This window comes from Canis lupus, chromosome 37, assembly GCF_003254725.2.
Source record: "Canis lupus dingo isolate Sandy chromosome 37, ASM325472v2, whole genome shotgun sequence".
NCBI lineage: Eukaryota > Metazoa > Chordata > Mammalia > Carnivora > Canidae > Canis > Canis lupus.
The window spans coordinates 26494652-26512189 of record NC_064279.1 but is presented as its reverse complement, the minus strand read 5'-3'; the positions used below and the strand labels follow the sequence as shown (position 1 = coordinate 26512189).

At 57.0% G+C, this 17538-nt stretch overlaps 1 protein-coding gene across 2 annotated transcripts; it reads right to left on the bottom strand.

The window, feature by feature from the left end:
* Positions 1-307: 307 nt before the first annotated feature.
* LOC112656337 (serine/threonine kinase 11 interacting protein) lies at positions 308-15924 on the bottom strand. 2 transcript variants are annotated; one of them, XM_025441581.3, is made up of 25 exons: positions 15851-15924; positions 15597-15682; positions 12683-12888; positions 12431-12505; positions 12063-12158; positions 11584-11691; positions 11397-11468; positions 10009-10135; positions 9654-9757; positions 9434-9529; positions 9187-9228; positions 8866-9012; positions 8593-8677; positions 7721-8050; positions 7342-7547; positions 6889-7005; positions 6612-6789; positions 4053-4283; positions 3832-3935; positions 2854-2951; positions 2583-2761; positions 2275-2443; positions 1999-2069; positions 1281-1528; positions 308-700 (listed from the first exon to the last, which is right to left on the bottom strand). In XM_025441581.3, the coding sequence occupies exons 2-25, from the start codon at positions 15655-15657 to the stop codon at positions 551-553; spliced, it is 3300 nt and encodes a 1099-aa protein (XP_025297366.3). In that variant the 5' UTR covers positions 15658-15682; positions 15851-15924; the 3' UTR covers positions 308-550. The 2 variants fall into 2 exon arrangements, with proteins under 2 accessions (XP_025297366.3, XP_025297367.3); XM_025441582.3 differs by having other exon boundaries at positions 2275-2356.
* Between the last annotated feature and the right edge of the window lie 1614 nt (positions 15925-17538).

Genomic DNA, 17538 nt, shown 5'->3' with positions numbered 1-17538 from the left:
CCCACACCGGAGATACTCATTATTTCCCAGCTGTAAATTGAGACCTAGAACCAAACTGGCCCCATTTGTTGGGCAGTGATATCCACATCGGGCCCCCTAACAGGCTTGGCTCGCTGAGGCCTGGTACCCACGGGTCAGGGGTCCTACTTGCTCCCCTCAGCTGGGGCAGAGGGGGCTCCCTGGATAGACAAGGCTGAGGCTGCTTGGGCTGCCCCCTGCAGGGGGAGCTGTGGGCGGGGTGCTGTGTGTTAGAAGAGCTGAAGGAGCAGCAGGCTGCAGAGTGACACATGGATGTACCCCCGTGGCATCCGGAATGGAAGCAATTTTATTGATACCTGAGACAAAGTGCAAGAGAAACATTCCTACCAACCACGGAGCCTGCCCCTTGGGGCCAACCGGGCCAAGCGACTCCTCTCACCCTGCCCGTGTGCCCTGGGTCACCGGAGCCTCACTGACGAGCCCCCAAGGCTGCCAAAGTCCGCAGAAGGGGTCCGAGGAGGGAGCATCTGCAGCCACGGCTCCCGAGGCAGGCGGGGTGGGCACAGAAGCCTCACCGGTCAAGATCTAGAGTCTCTTGGGTCACAGTCCGGAGTCCGATGGAAAACAACTCCTCCCAGGGCTCCCGAATCCAGGCCAGCAGTGCCGTCAGTTGCTCTGGACACACGACACGAAGCGCCCAGAAACTCTCCAGCCGGGACACCTGGCAGAGCGGGCATAGTGAGCTGAGGCTAGGGGGCCCTTCCTGCCCCTGAGCCTGTCAGTCCTCAGAAAACCCGACTTGGAGCTGCTTAATCAGAACACCTACTGAAGAACCCCCACGGCTTCAGTCTTGTTTCGTTAAACCACTGCCCACTCCCAGCCCTGTTTTCCAGAACTTACGTTCTGGAGTCAATTCCAAGGATGCAGTTCAATTCCTGGATCTACCCTTTGTGACCCAGACACACTGGTTAATTGCCTCTGAGCCTCAGTTTCTCCATCCGTCCTAAGCCTAACGACAGCACCTCTTCCCACGGAAGCTGGGAAGATCAGAGGGCTGGCTCCCTCTGAACAAATGCGGACTCCAAGCAGCAGCCAGTGCGTCACGAAAGGTGTCCCTCAACACAAGGCAGGATCCAGGCCCGGAAGCTTCCGCCCCGGAGCTTCCGCCCCCACTGCCAGCCCCGACCCTCTCTACCTGCTGCTCATCCAAACCCAGCGAGCCCCCAGCTCCTTGTGCCCTGCTTCTCCGTGTTCCCCCCACCACGACTGCTCCCCACTCCCCACATCTCTCTCTCACACACCTCATCGTAGAAGACCAGCTTCAGGTCCCCTGGGGCCGTACGATAGAGCAGCACCGAGCTCAAGCTGCTGAGGGGCCACTGCTCCCTGATGCGCACAGAAGGGCCCAGCCCCAAGGGCAGGGACTGCTCAGAGGCTTCACCAGATGCTGCTGGAAGAGTGGGCTCCACCTGGGACCCCACAAGATCCTCCTCTAACAGGTACAGGGTGGACAGAGTCATCATCAGGGACACAGGGCAGGCCTCGGAGCCTAGAGGAAAAGAGGGCGAGGCCCAGAGTAGGAAGCCACAGAGGAGCCCAGAGCCCTGGGGCGGCATCCCGGGACCAGGGCAGGAGCAAACCGCATGCTGCCAAGGTGGTCACTGGGCAGCCTGTGCCCCTGGAGGCCACAGCTCTCCCTTTTCCAAACTCCAGGCATCTCTAGCCTCCAAAACCTCGAAGACCCAAGACAAAGGGAACCCTACAGCCTCCCGGCCTCCTCTGACCTTTTTCTCTCCAGGTAAAAGAGGGGCAGATGGAGAGGGGCAGGCCCAGCCAATCTGCTCCACTCACAGAAAGCCTGTACCCCGAAGCAACTGAGGACCCAGGAAACCTCCCGGCCCCACTCAGAGAGGCCAGGAGGATGTGGCTGTGAGAGGATGTCCAGATTCTAGAAACTGTACACAGCGGCCCTGGGGGGCCTGCCAGGGGCCAGGGCAGGACAGGGTACAGGAGCCTCACCTTCCACCAGGAACACCCGAAGGTAGAAGAACAGGGGAGGCCTGGAGGAAGAGTCTCTCTCCAGCAACGGCCTGGGGGCGGGGGGGAAGGACTGGTCAGCCAGGGGGTAGGAAATGCTGAGGGGGGCAGGGAGGAGCAACCAGGGCGGGGTCACGTGTGAGGACAGGCAGCCACCCAGGTGCTCAGGGCCCAGCCGTGGCTGCGGCCTGTAGAGAGGCCTGCACTCCGAGCAGCTGTGTGGGCACCAACTGCAGCCTCGACCTCCTATCCACTCACCAGAGGCGGTGCTTCGGGGTCACCTCCTCCTCTGTGGCCCTGACACCGCTCCTCCAGCTGGGGGGCAGAGCCTGCAAGACATCTGGACAGAGCCAGCCAGGGACGGGGAGCTTCAGACGCTCCCTCTCCTCTATCCCAACCTCTCCACCTCTCAAGACCTTTCGTTCTCCTGATTTATAGAGATCAGAAACTTCTACAAGGGACAAGCCTTATCACCTGTCTGTCTCCACTGCGGCTCCCAGACATGGGCAGCCGTGACCCCTCGGCCCCCACCTGCCCGCCCTGCGCCTCCCTTCCCCCTCTTTTACCGGTGAGCTCATCCAGAAAGGCCCGGCAACGCTTGGCATCTCGGGGCAGCAGGATGCAGCTGCCTGCACCGGCAGCCCACTCCAGCCGCAGACTCTGTCCCGCCAGCCCCAGTTCGATGCCACTCAGGTCGTGCAGGGGCACGGCCAGGGCTGGCTGCAACCAGCTGGCTGGAGGCCCACTGTGGAGAGGGAGGGCCGGAGTGGTGGCAACAGGTGAGCGGAGCGAGACCCACGGGGAGCCCTGCCCCGTCCCGTGGCCCTGCTCGCTCACCATATCTCCCCCGTCACTTTCAGCACGTAAAGCCTGTGGTCAGACACCACCACCAGGCACACAGACTCCCCAGAGTGGCCGGCCAGCACCAGCGGCACCTAAGGGGGAGAGGAAGGTGAGGAGAGAGGGGACCCGGGAGCCGGCTGCCGGGCTGAGAGCACAGTCCCCGCGGCCCTCCCCTCCTCCCCGCATCCGGACCTGCAGTCGGCTCACAGGGAACCCGCCGCCTAGCATCGTGCCACTCCGACCCACTCTCCACATTCCCCTGCCTCTGGGGCTCCCGCGGCCCTTGGGATCAGCTCCAAACTCCTTGGCAGACACTTGAGGCTGCCCCCAACCGGCCCTGCCTGCCTCTTCAGCCTTGTCTCAGGGCACCTGCCCCCACCCAACCTCCTGCTGCCCCCAGAGCAACAGGTTCCCCACTAGCCAGCTCCTCTCAGGCCCCACACATGCGCTGCTTCCTTTCCCTGCTCCCCTCCAACCCATCCTTCGACACCTGGATCCCATCTCACATCTGCTCCCCTCAAAGGGGAGGCACTGTCCCTCAGGCTGGGTCCAACGCCTCAGCCTGATTCCAGCACTTTCATCTCTCACAGTCATGGGGTTCTTCACACCAGAGTAGAAGACAGATGGCAAGACTGATTTACTCTGAATCCTTAGTGTCTCGCAAATGCTAGGTGCCCACAGAGACACCAATAACGTTGTCACTTCTAACAGTGACGGGAGGCCCCACGTGAGGGCCTGGCACTGAGCTAGGCAGCTGCCAGACGCCGGTGCGCAGATACCACTGCACCCTGTAAGGCAGGCAGTGCCATCCCTGGTGTAGACTGGCAACAGCAGACTTAGGTACCAAAGGAACGTGTCCAGAGCCACTGCAAGTGACCTCTAGAGTTGAAACCAGGAGCTTCTCGAGCCACTTTCTGACACGGCCTGCTACGGCAGAAACAGTGGGCACTCTGGTGAGCTAGGGGCAAAGACCTTGATGCAGCACTGGAACTCCTCCTGGGCATCGGTGAACACCTCGACATCCAGGAAGAGCCGGAGCCGGTGGTCCACAGAGCGGAGGCCATGGCGCTCAGGGGCTAGGGGCAAGCAGCGGGCCGTCAGGCAGCCCCGGCTACCACAGCACCAGCTCACCTCCCTGGCCGGCCTCCTCCCGCCCCCAGACACCACCTCTGTCTCGTTTCACCTCTACTCACGGGGACTGAGGCTCCAACTGTGGCGATCCTGGGAGACCGGTGCTGGGGACGGGGCCCTGTCAGCCCTGCTGCCGGGGTCACTGTGCCCCGGAGGGTCGGGGACGGCGCTGACCGTCTGCGAGGGCGCTGGCGACTGTTCTCCCTGCCCAGGCTCCCTGCTGGTGGCTCCCAGAGACAGAGCCAGGAGAACCACATGATCACTACCGCAGTGTGGACACATAGCTGGAGATTCTGCAGGGATGAGCACCATCCCTGTGAGCCCCCCCACAGAAGGCCACAGTCCCCCCCCCCCCAAGCTCATAAACACTGCCCGCCCCCTCCTGGACTCACCTTGGCTGCATACACTCCCTGCCATTCCCACCCGCCCCACCTCCTCTGCAGGCCTGCTAACCCACCGCTCTCCAACCCAGTGAGGGAGGAACCAACCCAGACCATGGCCCACAACCTCCTCAAAATAACACCCCACCTTCTGATTTCAGGCCTTTGCAAAGAGGACCAACCTCAGCCAGGCCCTGCGCTGGCCCCTCCCACAGCCTCGGGCTGTCATGTGCTCTGAGGTTCCACCAGCGACATCTGAAAGCCCCAAATCAACAGATCGGGAAGGCAGGGAGCCAGGTGTGGGTCCAATTCCAGGCTCTGTCACTTACTGGTGTCAGCTATCCAATTACAAGTCACCTAAGCTCTCGGAGCCTAGCTCCTCCTCTGGAATGGAGTGATGCCAGTGCCTGTCCTATGGGGTGGTCAGGATGGGTGAACGGTCAGGTAAAGAATAAAGGATGGGGGGGGGGGGGGCAGGTGGATCGGCAGTGAGAACAAACATTCTTTGAGCAGCTACAGCAGGCACACGCGGGACCCTTTGACAATAGAATCAAAACTCTCTGGGTCCCAATGTGCAAATGAGGAAAACAACCGTCAAAAAACTAACACAACCTAGGGCACATGGGAGGCTCAGTGAGTTGAGCAGATGGCTCTTGGTTCTGGCTCATCTGCAGTCATGACCTTGGGGTCATAGGATCAGCCCTCCATCAGGCCCTTCGCCCAGCAGGGAGTCTGCTTGAGACTCCTTCCCTCTCCTTCCCACTCTGCTCCCTGCTCATGCACACCTGCTCTCCTACTCTCTCAAAATAAATTAAAAAAAAAAAAAAAAAAACTGGAGCACCTGGGTGGCTGTCAGTTAAGTGTCTGCCTTTGGCTCAGGTCATGATCTCCGGGTCCTGGGATCGAGCCTAGCGTCTGGCTCCCTGCTCAGCTAGGAGTCTGCTTGTCCCTCTCCCACTGCCCCTCACCCTGCTTGTGCTCTCACTCTCCTTAATACATAAAATCTTAAAGAAAAAAAAAATCGACACCTCCTGCCCTCGACTGTCCAGTTGAGGCTAGCAGCAGCAGCTACCATTTACACAGGACCTTTGTTTTGTGCTGATACTGTGCCTGGTGTCCTTTTATCACATTTAAATCTCCTAACGAGGGATCCCTGGGTGGCTCAGCGGTTTAGCACCTGCCTTCAGCCCAGGGTATGAGCCTGGAGTCCCGGGATGGAGTCCCACATCGGGCTCCCTGCATGGAGCCTGCTTCTCCCTCTGCCTGTGTCTCTGCCTCTTTCTCCCTCTCTCTGTGTCTCTCATGAATAAATAAAATCTTTTAAAAAATAAATAAATAAATCTCCTAACAGTATGGAGGGCAAGTTCACTCTCTTCTCTATTCAGATGAGGTAACCGAGGCTCAAACAGAAGAACATAGCACAGGGGAACATTCAATAATAATGACCCCCGAAGGTTCAGAACTCAGGGGCCACGTGACCCCACGCGGTACAGGGAGGTCTTGGAGGGGATGGGGCTGTTTCCACCGCACACCTGGTGCCACCGCAGAGGTTCAGGGTGGGGGATGGAGAGGGGCCTATTTGCTCAAAATTTTAGTCCTGTCCAGCTGCTGCCAAGCAGCCAAACCAGCTAGTAAGTCACATGTTTCAACACAGACAGCATCAAGAATATCTCTTTTCTGTTTTATATCTACAAAGACGTTGCTTCCTGACTGATCCATGGTAGAAAACTCTCTCGCTTTAAGGAAGAGCATGTGAAGAGATGCCATGAGGCACCCCTCGATCTCAAGTAGCCAACAAGGTCAGTCCAGGCAGGACAACCTCAGCCAACCTCCAAAACATCTTATTCAACAGCCAAACATGCTCTGGGGACAGCACTACACCCACGCTGTGGTGAGGGCTAAGGAGCTTTTATGAAGTTTCTAAGTATCAGCCCAGAAAAAGTGGAAAAAGCCTGCAAGTTATGAAAAAATAGTGAGTACGTTTCAACAATTACGGAGATTGCGTTTCCTGACTTTTAGAGAGAAAAAAAGGATAAAATTTCTTCTTTCACTTGGATTTTTTTTTTTTTTTTAATGTATCCGGCAGACAGTTTCATTTCTCCTCCAGACAGAAGAACTGGTGCCCACTCCTTCCTTCCCGGGGGCTCCCCCTCCACATTCCCTTCCTTGAAGCCACGGTCTCTGAAACGGGTGAGGGGGGGAGGCTTGTGTGCAGGAAGGTCAAGGGCAAGGTACGTGTACCTGTCTCCTGGAACAGAGGCCTCCAGCCTTCCTCACTGTCCAACCCCAACCTGGGCTCCTCTGGCTTGAACTCCTGGCCACAGCGGAGACACTGGAGTCTGCCCCGCAGCGGGTCTCTTGCTTCCCCAAGCTGACGCTGAGCCGTGGTGGCTGCTGGGGTCAACACAGCAAGCAGCTCCTGAAACAGGGTGGGCCGGAAGAGGCTGTGAGCAACGGACCCCGGCCCTCGGCCTTCCAGTCTTCCCCCAGCCTCCTGGGCCTCACTTGAGGCGGTTACCTGGAGAGCTGCATGGGCGTCGGGCTCTAGCACCACATAGCGACGCAGCTGCCGGTCAGGGCAAATGTAGGAGAAACGAAGAACGAGGACAGGGGCCCCGGGGAGGGGATCTGAGCCCTGCACACACAGAGGGGGACCAGGCAGGAAACAGAAGGGAGAGATTGGAGGCATCTGGGTTATACTGACAGCGTGCAAGAAAATCAGCTCCGGACGTCGTGAAAATGTGCCTGCTGACATCCACACTCTAGCTCAGCGGCCCAACCCCTCAGTCCAGCCTTCCAGGCCGTCTGGGGCCACGTCTTGGACCCCACAGCTCTGCTGCGCTGCTCCAAGTGTCCATGAGAGGCTGGGGAGACTCGCCACTCGGTGCCTGGCACCTAGCACCCAGCTGTCCCAGTCGGATCCTGCAGGGAGCCCAGCACCCTTGCCAGGACCCCGGACACCGCCGCTCACCTCGAGCGCTGCCCGCCTCTCGGTCTGAGGCTCAGGCTCCACCTCAGCCGTTTCCAGGCTCTGGAGCTCAAGGCGGGCCAGGGTCTGAGCTGCTTGGAGTTCCACCTCAAATAGGTGGCTGGAGGTGACCCGGAGAAAGCATTCCCTGCCCCGCACACCGTCCGGCCCCTCCAGGGGACACACCAACATGGGGCGACACAGCTCCACTGCGGAGACCAGGAGAGCAATCCTGTGAGAGGGACAGGTCTCCGCAACTTCTGGCCCTCCCTCCAGAAGGGGTCAACCCCCACCAAGCCTGGTCTTCCCAACTCTCCCAGATGTACCAGCAGCACCTGGCCCAGTCTCCCTGGCAGCTGCCAAGCGAGCGCTCACCGCTCACCTTCCACTTCATCGGGCTCCTGCTCCTCCTCGTCCTCCTTTCCTTCTTCCTCTTTCCCCTGCTCCTCCAGCCCCCCTTCCTCCTGGAGCTCCGGCTCTGGCCTGACCTCCTCCGCCGTTTCCTGCGGGGACTCCTTCTCTGGGGGCGGAGGTCCGGGCACAGACCCTGGGCTCAGGGGCAGCGTGCTGAGGGCAGGGGTCTTGGAGGACGTGGCCACAACAGGGGTCCCAGACGCCCCCAGGTGATTCCTGTACTGCAGCCAGTCACAGCCGAACCGTTCCCGGAAGCTGTTCAAGAGTTCCAGCTCCCGGTGCTGCTGCACAAACCGCCCTGGGCCAGTGGGGAGCGGACCGCTTAGTGAGCCTGCAGCCTCCCCATGACCCCCAACGACCCCAGCCTCTCTTCCCACTGCTCCTCGAGGTGAAGTGATGTAATGGGGGGATCACAGGGAGACCAAAGGCTGCTCCTCAGCAGCGTGTCCCAAAGCGTGCCCCAGGGAACACCATGCTCAGGGCTGGTGGGAACCATGCAGTACATGCTGCTGAGGAAGGGATTCGGGATACCTGGGAGTGTACAGGGGTCCTGGGATGTCCCGGAGGGAGCACGCCTAGTTAACGCTGGTCAGCCCAGCTTTCATCAAGTGACCCTTCCACATCCCCCACAATTCACGTTCCTTGAAAAACCCTTTGGAAAATGCTGCCCAGGGGCAGTCTCTTCTTTTCTTAAACTAGAAGGACTGAGGCCCTCTATAGCGCCCTGCTCCACTGCAGCGCTCAGAGACTGGTGCAGGACAGAGGGCAGGACTGACGCAGGACGAGGGCAGGACAGAGGGCAGGACGGAGGGCAGGGCAGCCGGGCCACAGCACACTTACCAGCCGGGGAGGGATCCAGAGTCCGGGGCTCTGGGTCTGTATCACTGGGTTCTGAGATACTTGCCCGCCTCACACGGACCCAGCTCTGAAGGTGGACACAGGACCAACGCTCTCTGAGAGCCAGGGCCCCCCACCCCGCCGTCCATCGCCACACACCCACCCTTACCCAGAAAAACCCCCACAGGCAAGGAGGTGGCCTCTCTCTTCCCAGCCCATCCATAACCCAGGACCCCCATAAAAGGCCCCAACCCCAGGCACAGAGACGCTCTTTACCTTGACCTTCCGGTGAGGCGGCTGGGCCACAATGCCCCCAGAGGAGATGCTGTCACTCAGGTCAGGGCCACCTGAGGTTTCGACAGTACTCCCAGCTGGCCCATGCAGAGGTGTGGCCGAGGAGCCAAGCCCCGAGGACGTGGAGGTCTGGCGTGTGACAACAGGAAGGAGGGTGAGGTGGGAGCCAGAGGTGCACCTCTGCCCACTGGGCGAGCCAACGGAGGGGCCTACTGTGTAGCTACCCAGGGGCCCCCTCCCCTTTCCTGTCCTCCCAAGTGGATTCGGATGGCCTCCTCCTGCCGGTGCTCCCAGCACACTAACCTGAAAGTCGGTCACTGACAAGACTTTCCCATCAAGGAGGAACTAAGCAAAGACAGGGGGGAGGGGCCGTGTTGGTGGTGCAATGCCTGCTGCCCACCCAGGGGGCCCTGCCGGCCATGCAGGGACCCATGGGCTCAGCTAGGGGCCCAGGGCCGAGGCCTCCCTCCCCTGGGATCGGGTGGTGAGAGGATGGGGAGGAGGACAGGCAGGAAAGGGAGAGCAGAGTGGGCAGGAGAAGACTGCTCACGCCAGTTGCAGCATCCCTGGCCCGGGGTGACAAGTACTGGGCGGTGGCCGCTCGGTGCGCAGGGTGGAACCACAAAGGGTTCCCTTCCAGGTAGAGCTGACGGGCAGGAAGAGGAGACGGAGACGGGCCTCAGGCCTCCCTGTGTGAGGAAGGGCACGAACCCAACCAGCCTGGGAGGGAGGGAGAGGCGCAAAGCTGGCTGCCAGCTCGGAGCGCTCACCTTGCGGAGCTCAGCCAGCAGCCACAGTGGCGCCAGCTCCCGGTGTCCTTCTAGTAGGTTGTATGCCAAGTCCAAGTGCCGAAGGTTCTTCAGCTGCTCCAGGCCTGGGGCAGAGGCGAGAAGGGAGGAAGGACATGTGTTGCAGGGGGAGGCAGGGTGCTGGGGGAGCATAGAGCAGAAAGACGAGCCTGGGCACCCCAGACCTACCCACAGGCCCACATTAGGCTCTGGATGCACACGGGACCCAGGGACCCAGGCCACCCTGAGTCTCACACCGCCCCTACACCCCTACATGTTTGCCCCACCCTCCCCCACTCCCCAGCCCTCCACCTTCCTCCCCATGCTCTGCACTCACCCTGCAGGCTCCGGAGTTCATTGCCTCGCAGTATCAGGGTCCCCAGAGCCACCCCCGAGGGTCCCACTCTCGGCACTAAATGCAGGTGGTTATAAGAGATGTCCAGATGGTAGAGCTCAGACAAGTCCTGAGAAGGAGTGGTGATGAAGGTTCTCTCCTTGACCAGACCCTAGCTGGGCTCCTCTGAGCCTTCTCTTCGAGTAGGCCTCAACCCTGGTCTATAAAGACTGCACACTTGCACCACAAATGAGTTCTCGGGTCCTCCACCCCACCCCCTACCAACGTTAACAGGGCTGAACAAATACCAGCATAGTTCCTAATAGCTCAAGGTCACATCCTTGGGAAGACAACTCCAGCTCCCTTACCTTCCCTCCTAGGAAAACCCAAGGCTGCCAGGAGAATTTAGTTTGGTCCAATCAACAGCTGAAGACAGAGCCCCTGTCTCCCAGCCTAGGTGGGAAGGTAGGCGGCCAACTCCGGCAAGCCTGAACCCCGACAGATTTCACGTGGACCAACAACCCCCCATCCTGCTTTTTGTAAATTTCCACTTCCTTGACTTCAGAGGAAACAGACTAGTTTGGTCAAGGAGAGATTCTGCTCAAGCCTCTGCCTTCTCCCTCACTCTCCCTTTAAAATGCCCAGTAATCTCTGCACAAATCAAATTTAAGTTCAGTTCATGCTGAAGTTTATCTCAAATTAGAATGTTTTACTACTGATTACACAGCATGATAGCTTATTACCACCGCAGTGGTGTATTATGGATTAAAATCTGTCCTCACCACATTAACTACTGTCTAACTTTTTTTTTAATTTTTTTCATTCATGAGAGGGAGAGAGAGAGAGAGAGAGAGGCAGAGACACAGGCAGAGGGAGAAGCAAGCTCCACGCATGGAGCCCGACGAGGGACTCGATCCCAGGTCTCCAGGATCACACCCTGGGCTGAAGGCAGGCACTAAACTACTGAGCCACCCGGGGATCCCCTACTGTCCAATTTTGTCTCTGAGCATGAGACTTGGGAGAAGCTTCTCCACCATCATCCCCAGGCTACCTTTCCTGAGCTAGATGCAGGGCTATGTAACATCACACAACCTCCCGGAGCACTTTAATACTATAAAAGCAGGTCCTCCTATGATTTCTGCTTGACAAATTAAGAAACTTGGAGGCTGGTTATCCCAAGTCACACAAGGATTAGGAGCTGAGATCTGAACACTGGCTTCTCCTATGCCACGGCCTGAATTCCCAAAGAGTACTGCCTCCAGGGTGAGCCCAACCTGGGGGATGGTGTGGGACAGGAGTAAGGTGGGAGCAAAACCCGGCCAGGAGAGTCGGAGCAGAATGATCACAGACCCACGTGGTGCCAGCCCCCCAAGCAGCCTGCTCAGACTCACCATCAGGAAGCCCTCGCAATCCTGGACTTGATTGTGACTCAGATTCAGGAAGCGGAGAGCTGACAAGAGACGCTGGGGGGAGAGGGGGGAGCAGCAAAGAATCAGACACCTTCAGGCAGCCAGCTGGCCCTCCTCCCTAAGGGCCCTCCCTCTTTCCCCCAAGCCCCCTTCCCTCGGAGGCACTCACCAGGGAGCTGTCTAAGGAAGTCAGTGCATTGTAGCTGAAGTTGGCAGAGACCAGAGCCAGCCAGGGCAGGGCAGAGCAGAGGTCACCGCCGCAGGCTGAGAGGAGTTCCTGAGACAGGGTGCTCCATTACATCCGCTGTCCCCTCCTCCCTGCTCCAAGGCCATGCTGTCCCCTAGCCATTCACTTGTTCTTTATATACTAAGCTTGGTCTGGAGAGATGGATGGACAACAAGCCCAGGGCCCTGCCCCCAGGAGTTTGTTGTGGAAGAATGGGGACCTGGACATGAGAATACTGAGTACAAGACGGGAGGTGGGACCATCAACACCCATAGGAACATGGTGCTGCCACGGGAGCACAGCAGAGGGGCAAGGACACTGTCCGCAGGGAAGCGGGGAAGGCTGCGAAGAAGGGGAACAGCAGAGCTTGGTTCTCTGTGTCCCCAGAACAGGGATCCAGGCCCAGCCCTTATCTTCCTTACCTCTAGGGCCTGGATGCTCCTGCTGCAAATCAGGGTCTCCAGCTGTGAGTAGATGCCACAGAGGCCCCGGAGGCAGTGAAGAGGGACACCTCGGAGCTGAGGTGGAGGAAGGGAGGGAGGCTGGGAGACACTTTCACAAAAGGCAGAGGCTTCATCCCACTTCCCTCTTTTTACAGGGAGGGAAAAGGTGACAAATCCAACTATGGTTCAGGGAAGCATTAAATGCACGAGATGAATGGTGCGTCACTGCAGAGCAGTGGGCACGCTCAGGCCTGGCCTGCCCACCAAAGGGGGCCGTCTCTTTCCCCATTCCCAAAAGGTTGCCTCAAATTGGGTTTTGTGTGCCAGCATCCCCCAACACACCGTACCTCCAGCTGCCGAAGGGACTTGAAGGGAAAAATCTTGATGGGCCCTGGAAGCCCAGAACCAGGGACGTGTACCAGCTAAAAGAAAACACTTCTGTCACCGAGGCCAGCACAACTCCCCTTCTTGGGCCCCTCCTCCTCCACACAGGCACCTACAGCTCCCACATCTTCTGGATCTGGGCCCTGCAGACTTCATGTGCCCAGGCCCCCTGCCCCCACACCCCCAAGCATCCTACTCCATTCCCAGCGCAGGACCTTGAGTGAAAGAGTTTTCTGCAGCACATCGAAGAGGAACTGAAGCTGGAGGATGACAGGGGAGTCGGCGGGGTGAGAGGGCAGAGCCACAAAGCCTGTCTGGCCAGGGCTCCATGGCCCCAGGTGCAACTCAAATACATGGTTCAGCTGCTGCAGGGTGGCAGTCAACAGGCTCAGCGTGCTACAGCCAGACAGGACCACGTCGCCTGCAGGGAAAGGGGCAGACAGGGAGGAGGACATAACAAAGGGCTCTTTCCCTTTATTCTGAGACTCTGTGACCACAGGATACACCCAGTCCCCTCCACATTGTAGATCTTCCACTGCCAGGGTCATCCCATCTCCTCCCGGCTCACAAGTCTTGGGCAGCTCCCCTCTGTCTCCACAAAAAGTCTTAACTCTCCAGCCTGATGATATGACTTTGCATTCACTACATCCAACCAACTTTTCCAAATTTTCTTTCACCATCTGCTCAAGAGAGTCTGGTCTACTCAAAGAGCTGGGAATACAGTCAATTTGATTCACAGAGGCCTTATTTCTGACACATTCTGCCCAGCTTGAGTGGGAAGAGACCAAGAGACCACTTGAGGAGGAAGAGACCTTCCTCCTCTAGGCAAGCACTGCTGCCCTTTTACACTATCATCACTCACTTTACATAAAAGCCAGTTGAGCGTTTCATCTTTTTTTTTTTAAGTAAACTCTACACACAATATAGGGCTCAAACCCACAACCCCCGAGATTAAGAGTCACATGCTCCACTGCTGATCTGGCCAGATGGCCCATATCTTTGATCTTTACTTCTTTTTCTGATTGCAAGAGTAACACGAGCACTTAGAGAAACTTTCAAACCATCCCAAAATGCATGCCAGAGAAAAAATAACCGCTCATTATAAAATGGGTATTATTCTCAATCTCCATGTTAAAACAGCTCTCTCTAATGAGATTGTCATCCTTGAGGACATCTTTCATTCACCTTGGTATCCATCACTGCACCTTCAAAAGTACAACCACGAGGTAGGCAGGGAGAAATATTTTTCTACTTTAAAAACAAAAACAAAAACATGATAGAGTTGAAAGATGTTGCAGAAATATTACAGAGAGATAACCTAGATTCCTCACCTGGTTTCCACTAACGTTTACATTTTATGTAGATGTGGTACAATATCAAAGTCAGCAATCTGATGCTGCTACGCACATACAGTTCTATGCCACTTTTGTTGTTTGGTATGGATCCCTGTAACCAACATCACAACCAAGATACAAAACTATTCCATTCCATCACCATAAAAATCCCTCTCTTGCCATCTCTTATAGTCAGACAGACAGACACACACACACACACCAATCATCCCTAACCCCTGGAGCACCAGGCCAGATTGGTGCCAAACAAACTGGTAAATCCTGCAGCGTTACATGAAAGACGTTCCAGGTACTAGACACCAGGGACAGATGTGGACAGGGTTCAAAGACTCTTCCCACCCTCAAAGAGCCTCCTGGCGTGGAAGAGATAATAAAACATGTATACAGTTAGCAAAACAAGCCAGAGGGGCACCTGGGTGGCTCAGTGGTTGAGCATCTGCCTTTGGCTCAGGTCATGACCCCAGGGTTCCAGGACCAAGTCCTGCATCGGGCTCCCCACAGGGAGCCTGCTTCTCCCTCTGCCTGTGTCTCTGCCTCTCTCTCTGTGTCTCTCATGAACAAATAAATAAAATCTTTGGCGGGGGGGGGGGGGGGGGGGGGGGGGCGCAAACCAGAAAGTACAACTGCTCTAAAGAGAGATTCCACAGACCCCACCAACGGGAGTACTGGGTACAACGTGCGGGGAGGCAGCTAACAGGAATCAGGTGGGAGGCCGCAGACCACTCCATTACCTCATTTAAACGTCACCGAATGTCCTGAAGAGAAGCACCACTGACCACCTCTTAAAGAGATGGAAACCGGGGTCTTGGAGAACAATACTCAGTAAGATTGAGATTATAATCTTACTCAGTAAGATTATGGTAGCAAGTTGCTACTTCTGTCTTATCTCAAAGCCAAGCTTTAAAAAAGTAAAAAATGAATCTTTTTTAAAAAGCCAAAGCTTGGGGATCCCTGGGTGGCGCAGCGGTTTAGCGCCTGCCTTTGGCCCAGGGCGCGATCCTGGAGACCCGGGATGGAATCCTACGTCGGGCTCCCGGTGCATGGAGCCTGCTTCTCCCTCTGCCTATGTCTTTGCCTCTCTCTCTCTTTCTCTCTCTCTGTGTAACTATCATAAAAAAATTAAAAAAAAAAAAAAGCCAAAGCTTGTTCTATCACACTAACGTCAACCACAGTGACCAACCAGCGTGGCTCCGCCGCGCCCAGCACCGAGACAACTTGGAGAAACCACAGCTACCAGGGTCCAGCCTCTACTCATTCCGCAAACACCGCCCCAAATGCTCTCTGGGGATTAACATTAAACCCCACAACCACCTTTTGAGTCTAAGTGCGATCGTTATGCCGTTTCCCCGCCGAGGAAGACTGAAGCTCAGAAAACTTAACAACGTCACCACGTTTGAAAGAGTCGGGCTCCCGACCCCGGTGAATCTGACTCCCTAACCTCGTGCACTGAGCGCCCTGCCCCGCAGCAGTGGTGATGCCTGGCCCTGGTCTCCAGAGACCCGCAGCCAAGTAAAGCTCTCTGTTCTCTGGAAGCATCAGAGGGTGCGGCACCGGAGCGGGGTCCCGAAGGACGGCTGGTGTGCAGCGTCACTCACCGGAGAATATACTCCGGAACCGTAAAAAAAAAAAAAAAAAAAAAAAAAAAAAATGCATAGACGCCCGAACCGTCGTGACCTTGAAGAGCTGTAAGTCCACGATTCCCAAGACGGGGGCGCCCCTGGAAAGCAGGGCGCGCCCGCACCGCGCTCCAGCCCCAGCTCGCCGGGGACGCACTCACCCGACTCCCGCAGCAGCCCCGCGAGCCGCCACACCAGGGAGTCCCGCTGGGCCGTCGTCATGGCCACGGGACGCCGGGGGCGGGGCCTGGGAAAAGAGGAAGCGGAAGAGCCTCAGGTGGCTGGTCGTACCAAAAGCCCAGGGTGTCCGCGCAAACCGAGGCCTCGCGCGGAGAAAGAAGCAAGAAAGAAAGCGGGGAAGAGCGTCCCCCCGGGTTCCCTTTCGAGAAGCGAAGGCCAGGACACCCGGACCGACCTCCCGGGCGCTCCTCCCACCAGTTGTGCAGCCCGGCGCCTATCAATAAGGGCGGAAGTCCCGCCCCGGAAGGAAGGAGGGCCGGCGGGCCGGCCGGAAAGCGCGCCTGCGCCGCCGGAAGCCACGCCCCAAGTCGTGCGGACGCGCCTGACGGGGGCGGTCCCTCCGCCATCGCAACGGCCCGCAGCGGGGCCCCGCCGTCCAAGCCCCGCCCCCAGCCCCAGCCACGCCCCCGCCGTCCAAGCCACGCCCCCAGCCCCAGCCACGCCCCCGCCGTCCAAGCCACGCCCCCGCCCCAGCTCCCGGACTGGGGGTCTTTTAACGGAACTGGCTTCTCAAGGAGAATTGGGTTTTGTGGGGGTTTTTTTATTTTTTTAAGATTTTATTTATTTATTCATAGACACAGAGAGAGAGGCAGAGGGAGAAGCAGGCTCCACGCAGGGAGCCCGACGCGGGCCTCGATCCGGGGTCTCCAGGATCAGGCCCTGGGCTGCAGGCGGCGCTAGACCGCTGGGGCCACCCGGGCTGCCTGTGGTTGTTTTTTTTTTTTTTTTTTTTTTTTTGGTTTTTGTTTTAAAGATTGTATTTATTTATTCATCAGAGACACAGAGAGGCAGAGGGAGAGGCAGGCCCCCCGCGGGGACAGTCCATCAGATGCCGCTTGAGGGTGCAATACAGTCTTTATCTCAAGTTGCAGAACTGGAAGGATCTTTTTTTTTTTTTTTTCCTAAAGGCAAAATAATGTGAAACTGCAGGCAGTTGGCGCCCCCGACCACACAGCCGCGCGCCCGTGGCCGCTGTGTGATGGAGCCAGAGCGGAGGGGGCTCAGCTGAGAGCAAGCGCGAGGGCCTGGACCGCTAATCCCAGGGCAGCAGGACGGCCAGTCCCTGCTTCTGGGTCACCCGGACTAAGGAGCAGGGTGTCTGTGCCGTCACTCCCAACGGGCCCTCCTAGGGGAGAAGGGGCAGATTGTCTGGAGATCCCGGACACTCTCTGGTCTCCCCAGCCCGCAGACTCTCAGAATTGCTCCACTCCTATGCATGGCCTCTTTAGCCAGATTCGCTCTACTGTCGCTTTGTTTCCCAGAAATGTGAAAAGTGGAACAAAGAGAGCAGCAAGGAAAGCTGCAAACTCTGGGAGAGGAAAAACATCTCCCAGAGAAGCAGCCCCAGGAGACCAAGCAGTCCTAGTTTCCAGGCCCTCTTGCGGGGCCCACTCCCCCTTCTGCCTTCAGGCTGCAGAGGAGGCCTTGGCCACCTTCCAAAGAATTCCCACCCAACTTTTTTTGTTGTTGTTTGCCTCAAAAAGTACAGAGTGTACCTCTGTAAATTGTTACCATAAGAACCTCGACTAAGACAAAAACTTTTCTTGAAAACTGAAGTCTGAAATGGAAAAATAAAAAATCCCATTCACAGAAACAAAGTGTGTATATAGATACCTGGAACATTTTTAGAAATATGCCAGAAATATGTGAAGAAAACCAGAGAACTTTAAGGACATTAAAAATGACCTAAATGAATGAAAAGTCAACATGTTCCTGATGAGATTTGACATTATAAGGATGTCAGTTTAATGCGATTTTCATCAAAATCCCAATGGGGAGCTTTTGGAACTTGACAAGTTGATTATGAAATTCTTCTGGAAGACTCACATAAGCACAGCCAAAACATTTTGAGGAAAAAAAAAA

Excerpts from the sequence above, each read along its gene's own strand:
- LOC112656337 (XM_025441581.3), bottom strand. The coding sequence starts at position 15,657 with ATGACGACGGCCCAGCGGGACTCCCTGGTGTGGCGGCTCGCGGGGCTG. Across the intron at positions 9,758-10,008 it reads TGAACTCCGGAGCCTGCAGG|GCCTGGAGCAGCTGAAGAAC; the intron begins GTGAGTGCAGAG and ends CCTCTGCCCCAG. Across the intron at positions 8,051-8,592 it reads TCTGGATCCCTCCCCGGCTG|GGCGGTTTGTGCAGCAGCAC; the intron begins GTAAGTGTGCTG and ends CCACTGGCCCAG.